At 35.7% G+C, this 18,249-nt stretch overlaps 4 protein-coding genes across 5 annotated transcripts; all 4 read left to right on the top strand.

Moving 5' to 3' along the window:
• Window positions 1–231: 231 nt before the first annotated feature.
• LOC145556505 (amino acid transporter AVT6B-like) lies at window positions 232–2,801 on the top strand. Its single transcript, XM_081618164.1, has 5 exons — window positions 232–834; window positions 964–1,116; window positions 1,223–1,426; window positions 1,724–2,195; window positions 2,601–2,801. Exons 1-5 carry the CDS (start codon window positions 408–410, stop codon window positions 2,713–2,715), a joined length of 1,371 nt encoding a protein of 456 aa, XP_081474290.1. The 5' UTR covers window positions 232–407; the 3' UTR covers window positions 2,716–2,801.
• Window positions 2,802–3,780: 979 nt separating this feature from the next.
• Window positions 3,781–5,524, top strand: LOC145556504 (amino acid transporter AVT6A-like). The gene is made up of 4 exons (XM_081618163.1): window positions 3,781–4,015; window positions 4,175–4,378; window positions 4,537–5,002; window positions 5,310–5,524. The coding sequence occupies exons 1-4, from the start codon at window positions 3,988–3,990 to the stop codon at window positions 5,434–5,436; spliced, it is 825 nt and encodes a 274-aa protein (XP_081474289.1). The 5' UTR covers window positions 3,781–3,987; the 3' UTR covers window positions 5,437–5,524.
• A 1,087-nt stretch (window positions 5,525–6,611) lies between these two features.
• On the top strand, window positions 6,612–8,323 carry LOC145556503 (biogenesis of lysosome-related organelles complex 1 subunit 2-like). Its single transcript, XM_081618162.1, has 2 exons — window positions 6,612–6,848; window positions 7,743–8,323. Exons 1-2 carry the CDS (start codon window positions 6,738–6,740, stop codon window positions 8,007–8,009), a joined length of 378 nt encoding a protein of 125 aa, XP_081474288.1. The 5' UTR covers window positions 6,612–6,737; the 3' UTR covers window positions 8,010–8,323.
• Window positions 8,324–9,104: 781 nt separating this feature from the next.
• On the top strand, window positions 9,105–17,968 carry LOC145556502 (uncharacterized). Of its 2 annotated transcripts, none has more exons than XM_081618160.1 (12): window positions 9,105–9,568; window positions 9,665–9,750; window positions 10,247–10,326; window positions 10,444–10,499; window positions 10,990–11,035; window positions 12,661–12,789; window positions 14,285–14,380; window positions 14,669–14,782; window positions 14,924–15,054; window positions 15,178–15,413; window positions 16,293–17,138; window positions 17,223–17,968. In XM_081618160.1, the coding sequence occupies exons 1-12, from the start codon at window positions 9,207–9,209 to the stop codon at window positions 17,270–17,272; spliced, it is 2,232 nt and encodes a 743-aa protein (XP_081474286.1). In that variant the 5' UTR covers window positions 9,105–9,206; the 3' UTR covers window positions 17,273–17,968. The 2 variants fall into 2 exon arrangements, with proteins under 2 accessions (XP_081474286.1, XP_081474285.1); XM_081618159.1 differs by having other exon boundaries at window positions 10,990–11,038.
• The last annotated feature ends 281 nt before the right edge of the window (window positions 17,969–18,249 follow it).

The raw sequence follows: 18,249 nt of genomic DNA, 5'->3' as shown, positions 1-18,249 counted from the left end.
TGGCGGCTTTTTAGTCCCTTGACACGCTAAATTTGAAATGGCCTACCCATTCAAGATCAAATCCAATATATGTCACTTTCAGTTGATGATTAAGCATGTTGTACGCGGCGAGGCGTGCAACTCTATGTCAGATTGTCAACTGCAGGAAAGAGGGGATTTTGAGTGGTAGCTAGTATATCTTATAAAAAGCTATTTTATCAAAGCCTCAGTTCATAACCCACATTTTCTGAACTGTTGAGACATTTGAGTCTCAAAGTATATGTTTTTTGGTTTATCTTGTTGTAAATATATTGTTAACCAACTATCAATTTGTTGTTTATCTTGAGTTTTTGTCATATACCTGTAACTGCATTCTTGATTGCTCCTGCAATTATTCTTGTTATCCTTTGATTATCAGTTCATAAAGGATGACGAGTATTGATATTGAGAGTCAGCAGACTAATCCTCCAAAGGGCACATACAGAGAACAAAAGAGTGAAAAGGTGCCATTGTTGAAAGATCATCCTTTGATTATAACAAAGGATGATGCTAACACAGCTTCATATTTAAGTGGAGTATTTAATTTGTCATGCACTATTGTTGGTGCCGGTATTATGAGCTTACCAGCTGCCATGAAAGTACTTGGTATTATCCCAGGGATTCTTTTGATTTTAGTTTCTGGATTTTTGACAAAGTACTCCGTTGAGATATTGCTTCGCTATAGCGAAAAAGAAGGATCATATACCTATGGGCAGCTCATGTATGATGCCTTTGGAAGGATTGGAGAGATTTTTTTTCAAATTAGTGTTATCATCAATAATACTGGCATTACCATAATCTATTTGATAATAATTGGTATAAGTCCATTGTCCTTGGCCTTATGCAATTTTTTTGGTTCATATTTTGACTTTATAGTTGCTGTGTATAGGTGCAAGATGCCTGTCTATTAGTTGTCTGATATTTTTTCATGTTTGAATTTGTAAGCCGATGTGATTTCTGGGTCAACTACAAGTGGTATTCACCATTCTGGTATTTTAGAAGAGTGGTTCGGAGAACAATGGTGGACAGGGCGCGCCTTTGTGCTGATTTTCCTGACTGCTTTTGCATTAATTCCTACAGCATGGATTAAGAGCATGGGTTAGTGCTTTTGCAATACTCTCTTATCTACTCAATGTCATCATCTGGTATATACTCTGAAGTTTTCGCTCATTGATGCATATACATGCTTTTTCTATGGCTGTAGAGGCTCTGCAATACACTTCAGCAATTGCAGTTGGGTTGGCGGTGCTCTTCATTCTTATTGTTATCGAAATCACATGCTACAAGCTGGCAATGGGAACAATAAAGCAACCATCACTCTTTCCTCGCATAAATGATTTTGCATCCTTTTGGAATCTATTCACTGCAGTTCCTGTGCTTGTTTGTGCATACCTTTGCCACTATAATGGTAAAATCTTAAAGCCTATTTCAGTGTCAGTTTTGCACTTTCAAAAAGTCATTTGTTATACTGATGCATCCTCTGGACTTCAGTGGGTATTACAGCTTAGATTTTAGTCCCCTAAGTAAAAGTTGATATTATATTGCCTGTTGAAAAATTAATTCCGAGCTCTGAGTTTTAATGATCTGAGAATTACTTTTATTTGTTGATGAATTTTCATGCATGTCCATTTACCCTTGAAAATGAGGCTAAACTCATGTAATACCCATTTTTATAATGAAATTCTGTGTGTGGCTCCTTTTGTAGTGCATACAATACGGAATGAGCTACAAGATCCATCTCAGATGCCTGGGGTGGTGAAGTCTTCTCTTTCTGTATGCAGTACAATCTACATAATGACAGGGTTATTTGGATTTCTTCTCTTTGGAGATTCAACTGCTTCTGACGTGCTCTCCAACTTCGACTCTGATCTTGGTATCCCGTATAGCTCAGTCTTAAATGCTATGGTCCGTCTCAGCTATGCAGCCCACATTGTTCTTGTATTTCCAGTTGTCTTCTATGCTCTCAGGCTTAACTTTTATGGCCTTGTATACAACTCAGCCATTCCACTGACTTCAGATACTCGAAAATCTGCATTTGCCATCATCACACTGGTTTTAATACTCGTCATCCTGCTGGGAGCTATTTTTATTCCCAGTATTTGGGTAGCTTTTCAGTTTACTGGGGCAACAGCTGGAGCCTTGATCTTGTTCATATTTCCTGCTTCAATTGTTCTGAGGTTAGTAATCTTTGTATGTTTTATTATGTTAGTTTATATGTGTTTCTTGATCTAATTAAACATAAGCATATTCACCTCATTTGGAATAATGATGCTAGATTGCTAAGTCTGAACTTTTTCGAAGATTACTTGTGAAGTTTTTGTCATTGATGACAATTGTGGAACATTTTCAAAAGTTTTCTCCTCATATGCAGCAAATTTGGTTGATTTATTTGAAAATTTGTTTATTTATCTATTCTGTTTTTCCCAAGAACTTTATTCTAAAGAAATAGAATGATCATTGTGGAACGATTTGTTTCCATGGTTTTAACTAGTCTTGTAGGCAATAATACAGTATGAATTATGAACAAATCATAATTTTGATCATTGCCATTGATCTTTATCTGTTGGTGTGGCTATTTCCAGGGATCATCTCGGAATCTCAACTAGGAGAGACAAGATTATTTCCTGGGGTTTGATCATTCTTGCTGTATTTTCGGATCTGGTGGCTATATACAGCAATGCGGTTTCCTTACTTTGAAATGTTTGTTTCCTTTTAGTTCTATTTTATTTGTGCTGCTCCTCAAAATGGTGCTTTGCCTTATTTCAATTTTTTAATAGGAAATGGGAAAGACCGCAGTTTTTTTTTTTTTTTTTTTGGGGGGGGGGGGGGGGGGGGGGGGGCGGGGGGGGGGGGTGGTGGTGGTGGTGTTGTTTCGCCATATCTGTAGCATTTGCTCCAATGGGTTAAAACTCCAATAACTGTACTTTGTGTATGTAGCAGAAAAGTGTTCAGAATACTGTAAAGTGTTCATTACTGGTAATTATTTTTCTAACTGTAAACGATTGTATTGTCTTGGGAGGGTTACCTTGGGTACTTAAAAACTGTAGTGCTGGCATGAGAAGTAATCAAAGGTGTTGACACAAGGCCTGCTCTTCCTTTAATTCTCAACGTGCTAACTATGCTGTAGTGCCGGCAGGAGAAGCAATAAAAGATGTTAAATATTTTAGCTTCTTTCTTTGCTGATCTTGACATTCATGTTAGGAGATTAATAGATATTTTCTTCTGACTCTGACTGTTAGCATATTTCAGAAGTTAGAACTAATTTATTTTCATTCATATTCTTGGTTTTTATAATTCTAGACTTTCATTGATTCTTTAATTTAGTTTCTAAATTTTGTATTCTCATAAGCAACAGGATGACTTTTGTTCAGGACATTGAAAGTAGTTTTGAAAAGAGTAGTTCGATTGTCTTAAAAGATGAAAAAGTTCCGTTATTGGCTCACAAGAGAGCCTCTTTGGGTAGTTCTGTTTTTAATTTGTCATGCACCATTGTGGGTGCTGGAATCATGAGCTTACCTGCTGCTATCAAAGTATTAGGTGTTATTCCTGGTGTTATTTTGATTATAATTGGGGGATTTTTGACTGAGGCCTCAATTGAGTTCTTGATTCGGTTCAGTGATGCATCTTGTTCATTTTCTTATTCTTCTGTCATGGAAGATGCATTTGGTAAAATTGGTAAGTTCTTAGTGCAGCTTTGTGTTGTAATCAACAATATCGGCACTTGCATCATTTACTTGATCATAATCGGTAAGATTAACCACAAAGTATGTTTCGTTAATGAAATTATAGGATTATAGCATGTCTAAGTCTGATCACTTGTTTGGTTAATGTCTTAATTAAGAGGATGTGCTCTCTGGATCAACTACTTCAAGTGGGGTTCATCACCCAGGTGTATTAGAAGATGAGTTTGGACAACAATGGTGGACCGGGCGTGCATTTGTGCTGTTCGTCCTAACCCTATTTGCATTCATGCCTTTGATATGGTGTAAGCGTATAGGTGAGTAATGTCTTGTGCTTACATAATCAACTATAGGGATTCAAGCTGAATTTAGCAATAAACCTTTCTAGTAACTATATTTATGAATTGTGACCATGAAATTGATGAAATAAATTGAAGATTGGCAGATTGCATTATTCTTTGTTATGATGGTTGCAGATTCATTAAGATACACTTCAGCTGTAGCAGTTGCACTTGCAGTGCTCTTTATTGTCGTCGTCATTGCAATCACAGCTTTCAAGCTAGTCAAGGGGACTATACAAGAGCCTGCATGGTTTCCAGTTATTAAGAGCTTTGAATCGTTTTGGAATCTCTTCACTGCTGTACCTGTTCTTGTTTGTGCATACCTTTGCCACTTTAATGGTAAGAAAATCTGTCTTTGAAGTTCATCCGGTACAAAAACTGTATTCTAAATTTTTCATTGGTCTATTATACCAACTTTTCATGTCTTAAAAACTGTATACTTATTGAATTTGAATTGGCAAAATGATCCTCTGATATTCAGATATCTGTCTTTGCAGTTCATCCGATACAAAATGAACTGAAAGATCCAAGCCAGATGCAAGCAGTAGTTAGGACTTCCCTTTCACTCTCTGGAATAGTGTACCTTCTAACAGGCTTATTTGGGTTCTTGCTCTTTGCAAACTCCACTGCTTCCGATATTCTCTCCAACTTTGACACTGACCTTGGAGTACCCTATAGCTCGTTGCTGAACAACATTGTCCGTGTTAGCTATGCGGGTCATATCATACTTGTCTTCCCTGTTATCTTCTATTCCCTAAGGCTTAATTTTGATGGCCTAATGTTTCGTCATGCAAGGCCCCTGGCGACAGAGAATTGGAGATTCGCGTTTGTCACGTTCATATTGATGTCTGTGATCTTGTATGGAGCTATATTCATCCCTAGTATCTGGCAGGCCTTTGAATTTACTGGAGCCTCTTCTGGATCTTTGCTCCTATTTATATTTCCTGCTTCCATTGTCCTCAAGTACGTGATCTTCTTTATGTTGCTGATGTTTTCGATTATAAATATTTTATTACGTAACTCTGATTTTGATGGTCAAGACCTGTGAACTGTGATAAATCTGTTACAAGCCAAGTATCCTTACCTTTTCCTCTAACAAGCCAGGATTAGAAGTAACAAGGCACTGGTTCATCCTGATTAGTCTAACAAGCCGTGTGCATGTGGCATTACAGCATTACCATAACAATCTCTAATAATTATTTCATAATGAAGAAAGATCATTGAACCTCAGGTAACCCTCATGGAATTTGCTTCTCTTTTGTTGTTTCAGGGACCGTCATGGAATAGCAACGACGAAGGACACAATCTTAGCATTCTTCTTGATCCTTGTTGCTGTGTTAGCGGATGTGATTGCCATTTACAGCAACGTGATATCTTTGATCCCAAAGCCTACATGATAATCATGCCTAGTCCTGAACCAACATAGTGTTTTGTCATAGAAAAAAAAGGCATTTGATTATATCTGCCGGAATTCACAATCTACAATAGGATCATGTCTGTAATTTGACTGATGTAAGAAAAATTGATGGCAACGCACAATTTTGAAAATACCATCGAAGTATTGAACTATAATACTGCACATAGCTACTTCAGAAAGTGCATATCTATGAAACTACTATTTAAAACTTTTTGAAGTTGAACAAAAAGTTAAATGTATGAGATGTCACTCACGTATTCCAAACAACTCAATTTAGTTTAGTTCCTAAATTAATCTCTTGTTATCCTACCATTCCATTGTTCGTATACCAGGTAAATATAGAAACTCTAGTTAGAGTGGTTACCTTACTTTGTAATCTCTCACACAAGCTAGCACATCGTGTATTCATGTCACCATGTGTGTGACCAGTATGACAACCATATAGATCTCATACACCGATATAGTCAATAGTTTACATGTAAGATCATATGCACTAATGTTGTAATGCCTACATGCTCTCATCGTGAACCGGGGCACCACCATATCGATCTCATTCACCGATACATATTCAATGGATTACATCTTAAATCATATGCACTACTGCTGTAATACACCTACATGTTCACATCGTGAACTCGGGAGTGCACCGATAGGAGGTAGGACAATGTACACTGATAAAAACGATTTGCATGTGGCTTCCCATCCATCCATCATCCAACCACGGCAACAACTATCCATCCACCCCACACAGGCACACGTGAAGTTGGTAATGATGTTTCATGTGATGCAAGGTCTTTTTCAAACATACAATTAAAAACCAATGAATATTGCTGACATGACGGACACTGCCTAAATTCGATATGCCTTACCCTAAGGGACGAAACCATCCCAAGGATTGGATTTAAATGGAATCATCTTCATATTTTTGCTCATGTCAATCAAATTTTCTTGTGATCACTAACGTCGAGGCTCTATAACCCCTAAAAATGAAGGTACCTGTAAAATAGGTTATTGGTTCGAATCTCCCCCCGCAAACAACATACCCACCCAAATTGACACTGGACCGCAATATTAAGCCCAAACCGATGGCCCAGAAGCCCAAATGTCTTCTTATTTTTTTTATTTATTATTTTTTTTTAAAAAAGTTAAAATTCCAAACATGGTTGCCTAAACCTCCATCTACCAATTCTACCACACTGTCTCTTCTCACTTTCTCTCTCCTCTTTTTCATCTTCTAAAGTTGTCACTGTGATTTCAATTTCTGCTACTTCAAGCTCAACAATGGCGGAAAATGAGGTGAGTAAGGAACAACAAACCCAACCTGACGAACTTTCCGATGCTCTTGATGATCTCTTTAATGGTGTTTCCACCATGATCAAATCCGAGCTTCAGGTTCATTTTTTCCCTCTTTTTTATTTTTCATTTATTTTGCTGTTTTAGTATTTAGCATTAAAACTTCATTAGTTTATAAAAAAAAGTTGTAGGATTACTAAATACTTGTTAATCTAGGGTTTATCAAATTCTTGAGAAATTGATTTGAATTGATGATTGGAAATTAGTTTATTGGTTGATGAAGTTCGTATAATGGTGGTGATATTCGATTATTCGTATTGTGATGGATTGGTGGTAATTGCGCGCAAGTAATATCTGGAATTGTTGATTAATTTAGCAATATAGTTGTAATTTATAAGTCTTTGTTGTTGTTGTTGTTGTTGTTGTTGTTGTAATATATTAAATTGAGCAAATTATTGAATTTGATATGATTTGGTTCGTTGATTGGGTATCTGTTGGATGCATTTTTGAAGAAATTTGCATTGTTAGATCTCATTCATCTCATCAATGGCCTGTGGATTAGGAAGTGAGGCAGTATAATGGCTTATTTTCGAGACTTATCCATATTGAATTTCTTCTCTTGAACCAACATGAAGTTGTATTGATACTATGATACTACATGTAATCAATCAATCAAAGCCATAATCTCATAAGTGAGGTTGGCTCACATGAACCAAATTTGATTATTCCGTGTAGTCATCGACATAAATCTTCCTCCTCAGATTTCAACTATTGGTTTTGATCTTGTAGCACTTATGATATGAATCATATGATACTAATTTGATGTTGATCTAAATTATGCTGGCTTATATTAGCACGCCGTACTTGTTATTATGAAGTATAATCATGTTTTCCATAAACTGAGTTAATAGTTGGGATATTTTTGTTTTTGCCTAAGAATATTTGTATATGGTGCTTAACGTCTATAGTTCAAAAACTGTTCTGATGGCTTAGGGATCAAACAACCTACTTGAACTTTTGGAGAAGATGAATCTTAAGGTTGCAGAAGAGTATAACAATTATGGCGATGTTGCTTCTGGCTTGAGGGTGTTTGTGGAACAATTAAAGCACAAGGGTGGTAATTTTGAGGGGTACATTCAGCAGATCGATGCTATAGATCAACAAGTGACAGAATTTGAAGCTGTAATTTCAATGCTTGACCAATATGTCTCTATGTTGGAAAAGAAAGTGCAATCTGCGTATCAGGTTCCACCATCGTAGTTACCAGGTTCCACTTCCACCATCGTAGTTACCAGGTTCCACTTCCACCATCATAGTTATGGAGTATATCGATATTTTGTCAACCATTTGCTGACTTATGTAAAAAATTTTGAGTATTCAAACTCTATGCTTATTTGTTTAGTAATTTTCATTTTTAAATCTAGTATAAATGTGAAATTATATTTGTTTTGTGTGAGATAATGCTTCTGCATTAATCTCAGTTTTGTAGTATGAAACTCATCAAATGGAATTGAACATGCTAGTGTGAATATGAATGTAATTGATATGCAATCACAATTTCAGTTGTTTCCAAACTCTTTTTTTGTTTGATATTCTATTTGTTTAAATTTTTTTTTTTCCTGATTTAACTTTATCGTGAGACAATTGTTTAAAATGGAAGAACTTTTAAAAACAGAGGGTGTGTAATATATTTTTAAATCATTTGTATGATGCTGGTGAAGTTGGTGCTCTGATGCTCTCGGTTCTGGATTTGGGGCCAGTAATATTCACTAGTAAAGGATTTTTTTTTTTTTTTTTTTTTTGAAATAATATTCACTAGTAAAGTACTTAAATTATACGAAGTATGGAGTAATTAAATACAGAGTAGTATAACTTTTTGATATTTTTTTTAGAAATACATATTATATCGGATAATTTTCAATTAACGAATTATTGTCACATGTGATACTCAATATGGAACATAACAAGAAAAAAATAAAGAAAGAAATAAGTAAATACATTTGAAAATACGTAGTATAAGTTTATCTCCATCTGTTTATTACAAGGGCAAAAATGTAAGCTGAACTGTAAAAATGGGCAAAACTAGTTGTAGTTAGAGGTGTCAGAAGCACACCGGATCCGAAAAATATCCGATTTAGATTTGGACTGAATATAATAATTTAGTATGACTTAACTTAAAAAATTGACCCCTCATTGCCTCAAGTAGCAATTTACTCACCTTGTTTTGTCATGTATAATCCAAAACTTGTTTATCGCTCAGATTACTTGTTTATCGCCTTAAAAAAATACTACTATTCGGATTAAACGACTTTATAATGCACAATTTTACTCCATATGAAACAAGTCTTCCTGCAATCCAAACCCGAAGTAACAGCCCAAACCCTCCGTCATAAAAACTTTAAACAAAAATCCGTTTATTTTGTTCACGGAGGAATTTCTCTCTCCTCCATTTCGACAATGGCGACGACCTCCACTTCCACCACCATGGATCCACCTCCACCGCCGCCGTCCTCAGACGCTGCCATTGAAGCTACCACTTCACCTCCTACTTCGTCTTCTTCTGCAGAAATCGAAGAAGCTCCAAAGGATTCATCAATGGCTCCTCCGCCAAACCCTAAGATTTCCGTCGCCGAACTTCCTCCGCCTTCATCTTCCGATGCCTCAGAGAAGAAGCCGCCATTAGAGTCGTCTTCGAATAGTGTTAAGGAGAAAATTCCAGTTTCAGTTCCTTACTCCGTTCCTCCATGGAGTGAAGCTCCTGCTCTTCCTTTCTTCCTTGAAGTTCTTAAAGATGGCGCAATTATCGATCATTATGACGTGTATTCTCTCTCATCCTCTCTCTTCAATTCATTTGATTGCTGCATTATATTGAATTTAATTGGTTTAATTTGATTTTAATTTGAAAATTTTGTTAGGACGAAGAAAGGTGCATATATGTTTGGGAGGATTGATTTGTGCGATTTCATTCTTGAGCATCCTACTATCTCTCGGTTTCATGCTGGTAAGTTTTTGGTGAGTTTTGTTAATCATATGCTCTGTTTGAAATTGGAATTAATTAGGTGTTTTACTTTCCTTCAATTAAATTTAATGATATTGTAATCAGAAATCATTCAACTTTGATTAATGTATCATTTTAGCTTTCTTAGGCAGAATTTGAAGTTCGCGTAAACTTAAATGAGGTTAGGAGGTTGAATATAGTAAAATGTACAATTTCTATGAGTTCTAGCCTTGAAGCAAATTGATGCCGATTAGCATTATGTAATCAACCAATATTGATTAGGGATCGAAGTTGCAGGTTGCATGTCGTTGTGATTGGTTTTTCGGTTTGAACTGTCATTTAAATTTTTTATTCCGTGACTTGTTATGATTGAACTCCATATTATCATGCAGTCTGTTAATTTGACAGCATCACCTTTTTACTTATAGTCCTACTTGTGCTTTTTATATATAATGTTGTTTATAACATGTATTCTCTTCCTTTTTTTCTTCTATGGTAGTACTTCAGTTTAGAGGAGATGAAGCCACATATATTTATGATCTTGGAAGTACACACGGAACGTCTGTTAACAAAAAACAGGTATGGATTTGTGTGTACAACTTCCACTATATATATATGACTTGTACTTCAAGTTCCTTGTTTTCATTTGTTGTATTATACGATGAGTGATACTGATACAAATTGTCATCTACTTAGGTAAATAAGAAACAGTATGTGGAATTACGTGTTGGTGATGTCATCCGGTTTGGCCTGTGAGTATCTCTGCCTCTTGTGACTGCCAATTTATATTCAGCATGATCTTCATATTGCTCCATCCTATGTAGCCCTTTATTCTAGTTTTGCATTCCTATTCTCATTTATTTATTTTTTTTTTCCCATAAAATTGTGTTGCTTAGCCGGGCTGCAGGCTGCCTTACAGCTGAAGCTTCATATTTGTATAAATCCCCCTCTCAATGGCCCCATCTTCCCATCCCTAATTTAGTACGGCTTACGTACAACCTCCTGAGTTTTGGCAAGGTGTGGAAGTAACGGTTTGATTGTCCTCACCCCCTAGATGAAAGTGTCATGATAACCTTCTTGTTAAATTTTCTTATTAGTCATGTATTTTTTTTTCAAATATTCACACAATATATTCATGTTTGATTGTTGACATGTCTTGGGTATAGAATTCATATGGCATATACATCTTATTACTTTCATTTCCTTACTTTAACTGACACCTTTTTGTTTGTTTGTTGGCAGCTCTACTCGATTATACATATTTCAAGGTCCAGAAGAATTGATGCCTGTAGTAAGCCTTCATTCTATTATTTATTTACTTATTTATCTAGGCTTCAATTAATTCTATGATGTCATTAAATTTTCCTGTTGTACATGGTAGTTTGTTTCAACTAGACCACATTGGATTGTTTTCATCTCCTGGCCTTGCTGTTAGAAATATGAAGGTGTTGGGGGTGGGGGGAAGGAGAGGGGGTATAGTTTAGCAGATAAGGTTTGGCAGACTCCCTTGTATGTGAAGTTTTAAGAAACCTTCCAGCGACCATTACATTTTTATTGCCTGTTTAAGTATCCCATTAGTCTAATGCCAAACTAAAACCATCTTAAAGATGTAGGAAAAAGGTGAGGTTAGGGGACAGGAAGGAAGCATATACTTCAATTTTGTTTACTTGCCATATTTCTCATTTCATGCTTGCCAATGCATTAATATAGTCATTTATATCTCTTGTTATCGATAAGTAAAAATTATAATAATTTGATTTTATGAAAGTATAAATCAATCAAGATGAATTTTTTTATTTCACATGACTATTTTTTCTTAATTGTAACTCATCAAAGGCAATTTAAGTAGCATATGTAAATAGTGCTAAAGTCTAAATTTAGCAAGTGATAAAAGGAGGAAGTATGTCATAGCATGTGTTGAAGTGTTTTAAGTGACTGGATTAATATAGTTAGCCCTCTCATTTCAAAATTATGTCGGATCCTTTCTTGCGTATACTATGGCAGAGGACAGGTGGATGAAAAGGTCAACAAGCTACCTACTATTGCTTTTTTGTCCATGTTTTGAATGAAAAGATTGAATGTTGAATGGGTTGTAATGACCACGAATGTATCCCCCTCCCCCTCCCCCTCCCTTTTTCTTTATCTTGATTCTGTTTTATTTATTTATATTTTTTTTTTTAATTTTTTGGGGGGAGTGTTGGTGGGATTCCTCCCTTGATAATTAGTTATGTCTTTTCTTTTGTTCATATTGATATGTCTTTTCTTTTGTTCATGTTGATATGTTTTGGTAGAATATTGTGATATCCTTGTTTTTAGTTGATATGCTTTTTGTTGTTGGATATGTGTTTATAACCCTGGAAACTATCATATTAGTTTGCTCTTGAGTCTCAGACTTATATTGGTTTTTGATTTTTGTGAATTTAAAGGTCATAATATGCTTTGAGTACCTTTTTGGCTTACATGGTAAAATGAAGCCAGATGTTTGGTGCATGTGACTTTTCCCTTATCATTGTAAATTGAGCTTTTGTTCTACTATTTTGTACTAAAATGATACAATCTTTATCTTGTGAACTACACTGTTACTTTTAAGTCACTGACCACCAAAAATTTTTGCTCTTGAAATAGGAATAATAGTGTTTCTTCTTGACATAAAGTTTCTTAGTTTGAACAATACGCGGACTGAAGTTAATCTAGTATTAGTTCTTTTAATGTATCTGCACTCTTGCTTCAGATCATCACTTTAAAAGTATTATGGAATTATGAATAGGTGTGCAAATGTGTGAATGTACTTGTGCCCCCCTAGATTATGTTCCTAAACTTTGCCTACTTATCTTTCTAGTTGAATCTTTATCTCTTACCATTACATATACCACTTTAATGCTTATATCTCTCTTACGCTCTCTCTTTTGGTAGGAAGCCGACTTGTCAAGTATCAGGTATGCTAAAGATCGAGAAGATTCCCTTCGCAGGGCTAAAGAAAATGCATCTCATGGGGATGGTATTCTTTGGGGCATGAGAGAGGATGCTGTTGAAGAAGCTGAGGTTTGTTGGGATTTTTTTCTATGATTGGTTCAAATTGCAAAATAATGTGTTGTATTATACTATTTCTTTGAGTAAATTAGAAATCTATCAACAATATATACTTCATATTCAAGAATTATTATGCAATATTTTCCATGACCATGTTTAATCTTTAATGCAAAAGACTATCTTTTACTAAGGTCAAAGTAAGGTCATACAAGCCAAGACCTGTGCCACATTTTAAGCCAATGACATCATTTTGCCTCGAGATTAAGGATAAGAGCGAGATTAAGACATAATGTCATTGCCAATCAATGTTGAGTAAATTTTAAGACCTATTTGGACACAACTATAAAGTCTTGATGGGATTTTTGATGTCACAAGACTTTAAAGTCTGGTCTTGATAGAAACTGTTAATGCGCCTCCTTAAATGGCTTGAAAGTATTTTGGACCTTATAATGATGTATGTTACACTCAGGGATTAATAGAAACCTATTTTGGATATTGGTTGAAATTTGAAAGTCTCAATGGATTTTTTAGAGCCACTTCAGCTTTTCAATAATATGTGGAGGTTTCATATGGTCCTAATTAGCCATAGAGACAACAATAGTGGACCAATATTGTTTATTGAATTTTAGCTCACACTTTGCATTTCTGAGACCATTCTGGAGGCTGGTTAAAGATTTTAAGAACTTGAGGAAAGCCTCCTCAAGCTTCCCAATGGGCTCTGATATTGTATACGAGTGCCATATCCAGGATTCATTGCTTGGCAAATGTAGAAGTCCTGTTCATAGAATTTCTTTTTTTTTTTTTTTTTTTTTTTTTTTTTTTTGTTTTTTTTTTTGATGCGAGCCACCTTTAGAATATCTTGATGATTGATATTGAACTGAAGTCTTATTAGCTTCTGAACATTGGCCAGTTTTATTTTGAGTTATGCGTTATGGTCCCACTTGGAAGGCTATAAGTCAGTAGGAGTTTCCTTTTTTACCGGCCTATAAATGTAGACATAAAAGTAAAGCTTCCTAGGTTTTTTCAGTGGTTGTTGATGGCTGGAAACCATGTATTGGTTGCTTTGACACATGGCTGTACCTTATGGAAAGTAATGTGGAAGTTTTAAGAATTTTTGGAAAGTAACAAACCCCTCACAATATCTTCACCTTTCCACCATAGTAATCCTGTAAGAAAAGAATACTCCCTCCGTTTTCTAACCGTTTTCGGATAGAAAACAGAGGTAGTATTTTTTTTCTTACAGCATTCCACTACGTATGCTTTTTTATTATTTTTCTCTTACAACATTTCTCTACTTAAATTACTGTTTTTTTTTTTCCTTACAAACATCCCACTACTTTCATTCATTTTCTTGGGGTTTGTAACAAGTGGATGGTAACAACCTTTGTGAAAGGGAGAGAGTTGCTAGTGATTTTACTACAGCTCATAGTTTCATGTTGTTCATTTATTTAAAAATATTATTCTTCTATCTGTCCCTCTTTCTTCATGTATGCTTAAAATTTTTCAGGATGATGGTGATGAGATAACTTGGCAAAATTACAAAGGAGAACTCACTGAAAAGCAACAAAAAACTCGGGAGAAAGTCTTGAAGAGAATGGAAAAGGTTCGACATGCAGATCAAATTTTCTGGTTTCATTCCCATGTCAATTACTTGGATTTTTTTTGCAGGCACTATATTGCTTTAGTTTTATGTTCTGTTAATGAGGGTGGTAGGGAGAAATAGCCTCAGCATGCGCAATATGATAATTATCCTGGAAATTTGCATTTCAAACCTTTATGAATCATATATTGCTTTTTTTGTTGACACTTTTCTGCAATGGAGGTTCTATGACGTGAGTAAAGAATGAGAAATATCCCTGTTGTGTTAATTGTTTTACTACCTTCTTTGTAGATTGCACATATGAAGAAAGAGATGGCTGCAATCCGTGCAAAAGACATATCCCAAGGAGGGTTGACTCAGGGACAACAAACTCAGATTGCTCGGAATGAGCAAAGGATATCACAGGTTTGACAAACATTTCTTGCTGAATATATGCTTCAGATTTTCTTAACTCTTGGTCAATTGGAAAAAAATATTCTCTATATATAGATACCAGTGGAGCTCAAGAGTTTTCTTTGGAACTTATTTTCATTCTACTTTTCACAGATACTGGAGGAGCTCGAGAGTTTGGAAGAAACATTAAATGACAGTATTCGGGAAAGTATGGGAGCACGTTCTGGGAATTCATCTCGTGGGAAGCATAAGGGATTTGCCGAAGATGAGGATGAGCTTATGAGGTAAATATTCTTGTGGTGATTTGAGTCAACTGTGTTGCACACTAACGTTGGAGATGTAGTTCAATTTTTTTAAACGGAAATGAACTTATGGTCGATGATTTCTCACAAATTTTGAACGTGTAGTGATGATGATGAATTTTATGACCGAACAAAGAAGAAATCTGCTAACAAATCGGCCGATGCACAATCAGTTGAGACAGCTGATTCTCTTTTGGATAAGAAAGAGGCGTTGCTAAATGAAATTGATGAGAAAAACAAATTGCTTCTGGAAGAGAAGAACAAGGTATTGGAACCTGTGGTTGAACAAGATACGGGGGATGTTCTTGATGCCTATATGTCTGGTCTTTCAACTCAGCTTGGTAAGTTTTCTTTTCTTGATATTCTCTGAAGGCATATTTGATATATTTTTAAAAGGGCTGATGTCACTGTCTTTCTGAATGCAACCACTAAGTAAACCAAATGATAATTATATCGGTCACCTACTGACCTTTTTTCAACTCATGGATGGTTAAGGAAATGCCGAATTTTTGCAAATCAAATTATAGTGTTATTAAGTTGTTTTGGCATGCTTATGTGGTATTCAATATTAGTTGTTGGACATGGTTAATGGCAGTTCGGGTCAAGGTAATTGTCGGTCAATACAAGTTTGGGTCATTAAAGTGTTTGCTTTATAATGGATAAGATTGGTGAGCCAAAGTAGGTTAATAGCAGATTGATAGTGGGTGGGCGGGCCAATAATTGAGCAAGGAAAAATTAAGTTAGGGAGAGAAAATAATTAAGTGAATTTGAAACCGTACATTTTTTTTAATGCTGATCATAACTGTTTTCTTTTCCAAAATCATTGGGCTACCATTTTGGCCCTATGTCGACACTGGGTCGCTGTCCAACTGAAGGCCTTTAACTTGACACTAAATTTATACCTATTGGGTTGCCCTGCCCATTTACCAGGTCTATTTGTAAGAACTAGAAAAGTGAAGTAGGGAGGGGTTTCCATGATGCATCTTAGTTATCTGTAACACTATAGAACCATGATGACGTTTTGCATTGTGGCAACACCTGAAAAATTCCTGTAAAATTCTCAGAATGCAAATTCTCATGATGCATAATTGTACACGAAGAAGGCCATTGTTATATTGTATTAATTTGTTATATAGAAGCAAGTTAACTACAATTTGTCTTACTTCAGTGTTACTATTTTTTTTTTTCCAACCTTGCTGACGGTTTGTATTAATGTTTAGTTATTGATAAGACTGTGCAAGTTGAGAAGGATATATCTTCCCTCCAGAAAGAATTGGATAGGATAGTTTACCTGCTGAAGATAGCTGACCCTACTGGAGATACTGCTAAGAAACGGGCAACAGCACCCAAGGAGCTTAAGTCTAAAGAATCTGCATCTTCTAGTTCTGCTGTTAAGAAACCTGAGAAATCCAAAGTTGGTCAAAGTAGCGTCAGTCAGCCTGAAAAGCCAGTTAGTAGTTCTGCAGATCAAGTAGCTCCTGGAGTGATTAAAGAAGCTAGCGAGGCATCAAATTCCAAAGAGAATGTAACCGATGCAACAGAAAATAAACCAACTACTTATAAAATTCTAAAGCCTCAGTGGCTTGGTGCAGTGGAGGCCAGGGATAGTAAAGAGAGTCAACTAGAGAAACGATTAGACACCGATGAGGGTGATGAGACTGATGACTTTATTGATTATAAAGAGAGGAAGAAGATTTTAGAAACTGATTCTGAACCTAGAAAGAAGCCAGAGTCTGATTTGGAAAGTGCTGCCCCAGGTCTTATATTGCGGAATAAGAGGCCAGCTGAAGTGAGTGAGGGACCTGAGGGTCAAATGTCAAACCCATCAATTTCTGAACCCACAGGGACTGATATGAATGTGGAAAATGCTGTTGCTCTACTGTTGAAACACAAACGAGGAATCTATACAGGGGAGGAAGAAGCAGACCTCAATAGCCATGGCAGAAAACCTCAGAAGAAATCTGGGCAAGATAATAAAAGGGCTAAAAGGGTGCTAGGCCCTGAAAAACCTGCTTTTCTGGAGAAACTTCCAGAGGCGGAATATGATACATGGATTCCTCCAGAAGGTTAGCTATATATCTATAGTCACTGTTGATTTCATATCTATTGACGGTTGTTTGTGCTGATTGTGTTTCTAATGCCTTCTGCAGGACAATCAGGTGATGGCCGAACATCACTGAATGATCGACTAGGGTATTGACACTTTGACAGACATATTTGCACAATTTTAGTATCAGTTTTGTCTTATCATAATTGACCTGAAGAAGTGGAGAGATTTAGATTCATAATCAGATACTTGAGCATCTTGATCTTGCCACCATTTTCTTACAGCCTGACCTATGATATGGATCTCCCTTTCAGACTAGCAATAGCTCCTCTACCAATGAATGGTTGGAGCAAAATACAGGATGCTTTGTAATTTGCATGTTTCACATAGCTGCTCTGTGGCGTTCTGATGGCTGATGTTTGTCTTTTCTGCCTCTCAAAAGGCCCGCAACATGGAATGACTGACTCCATTTTTTGAAGCTTTTGAACAAACAGGGATAGGTACATTATTGAGATAATCTAAGAGAATTTGGTTTGCTGAAACCAAGTTAATTTTTGTGCCACGCCCAGTTTTTTGGTTGTGTGAGCAAGATGAGAGTGATGAAAGGGCTTATAGAAAACAGTTGACTGTATATCCTTGTAATCAGAGATTTAGAGCTTTGTTAACTATGAATATATACCCGTCAAAAAAAAAAAAAAACTATGAATATATAATACGTAGTACAAACAAAATTTACTTTTTTTTTTTTACAAAAAAAAATTCACTGTTTTTCTTTTTATTGTAACATGATTTCACAGATGAGCTTCATAAAGGACTATGTTTTTATAATTTCACTTTTACAAAAAAAATCTTAGTAGTCGACTGTTAAGGAATAAAATATCCATATGCAAATATTATGAAGTACTCTGCATTAAATTAAGGTTGAATGTTTAAATTTAGGCTACAATTGGTTTACCTTACCTACAATTAGATTAATGACAGAGTAAGGGCATGTTCACTTAAGTTTAGTTAAGCTCAACTCAGTTTTTAATTTCCTTCTCTCTTTAATTATCCATTTTAGCTCTATTCAGTTCAGTTCAGCTCCAATCAACTCAATAAACAGGCCCTAAGTTCCAATAATATAAGTTAAA

The sequence above is a fragment of the Chenopodium album genome, chromosome 8 (assembly GCF_948465745.1).
Source record: "Chenopodium album chromosome 8, dcCheAlbu1.1, whole genome shotgun sequence".
NCBI lineage: Eukaryota > Viridiplantae > Streptophyta > Magnoliopsida > Caryophyllales > Amaranthaceae > Chenopodium > Chenopodium album.
This window is presented reverse-complemented; position numbering and strand designations above follow the sequence as displayed.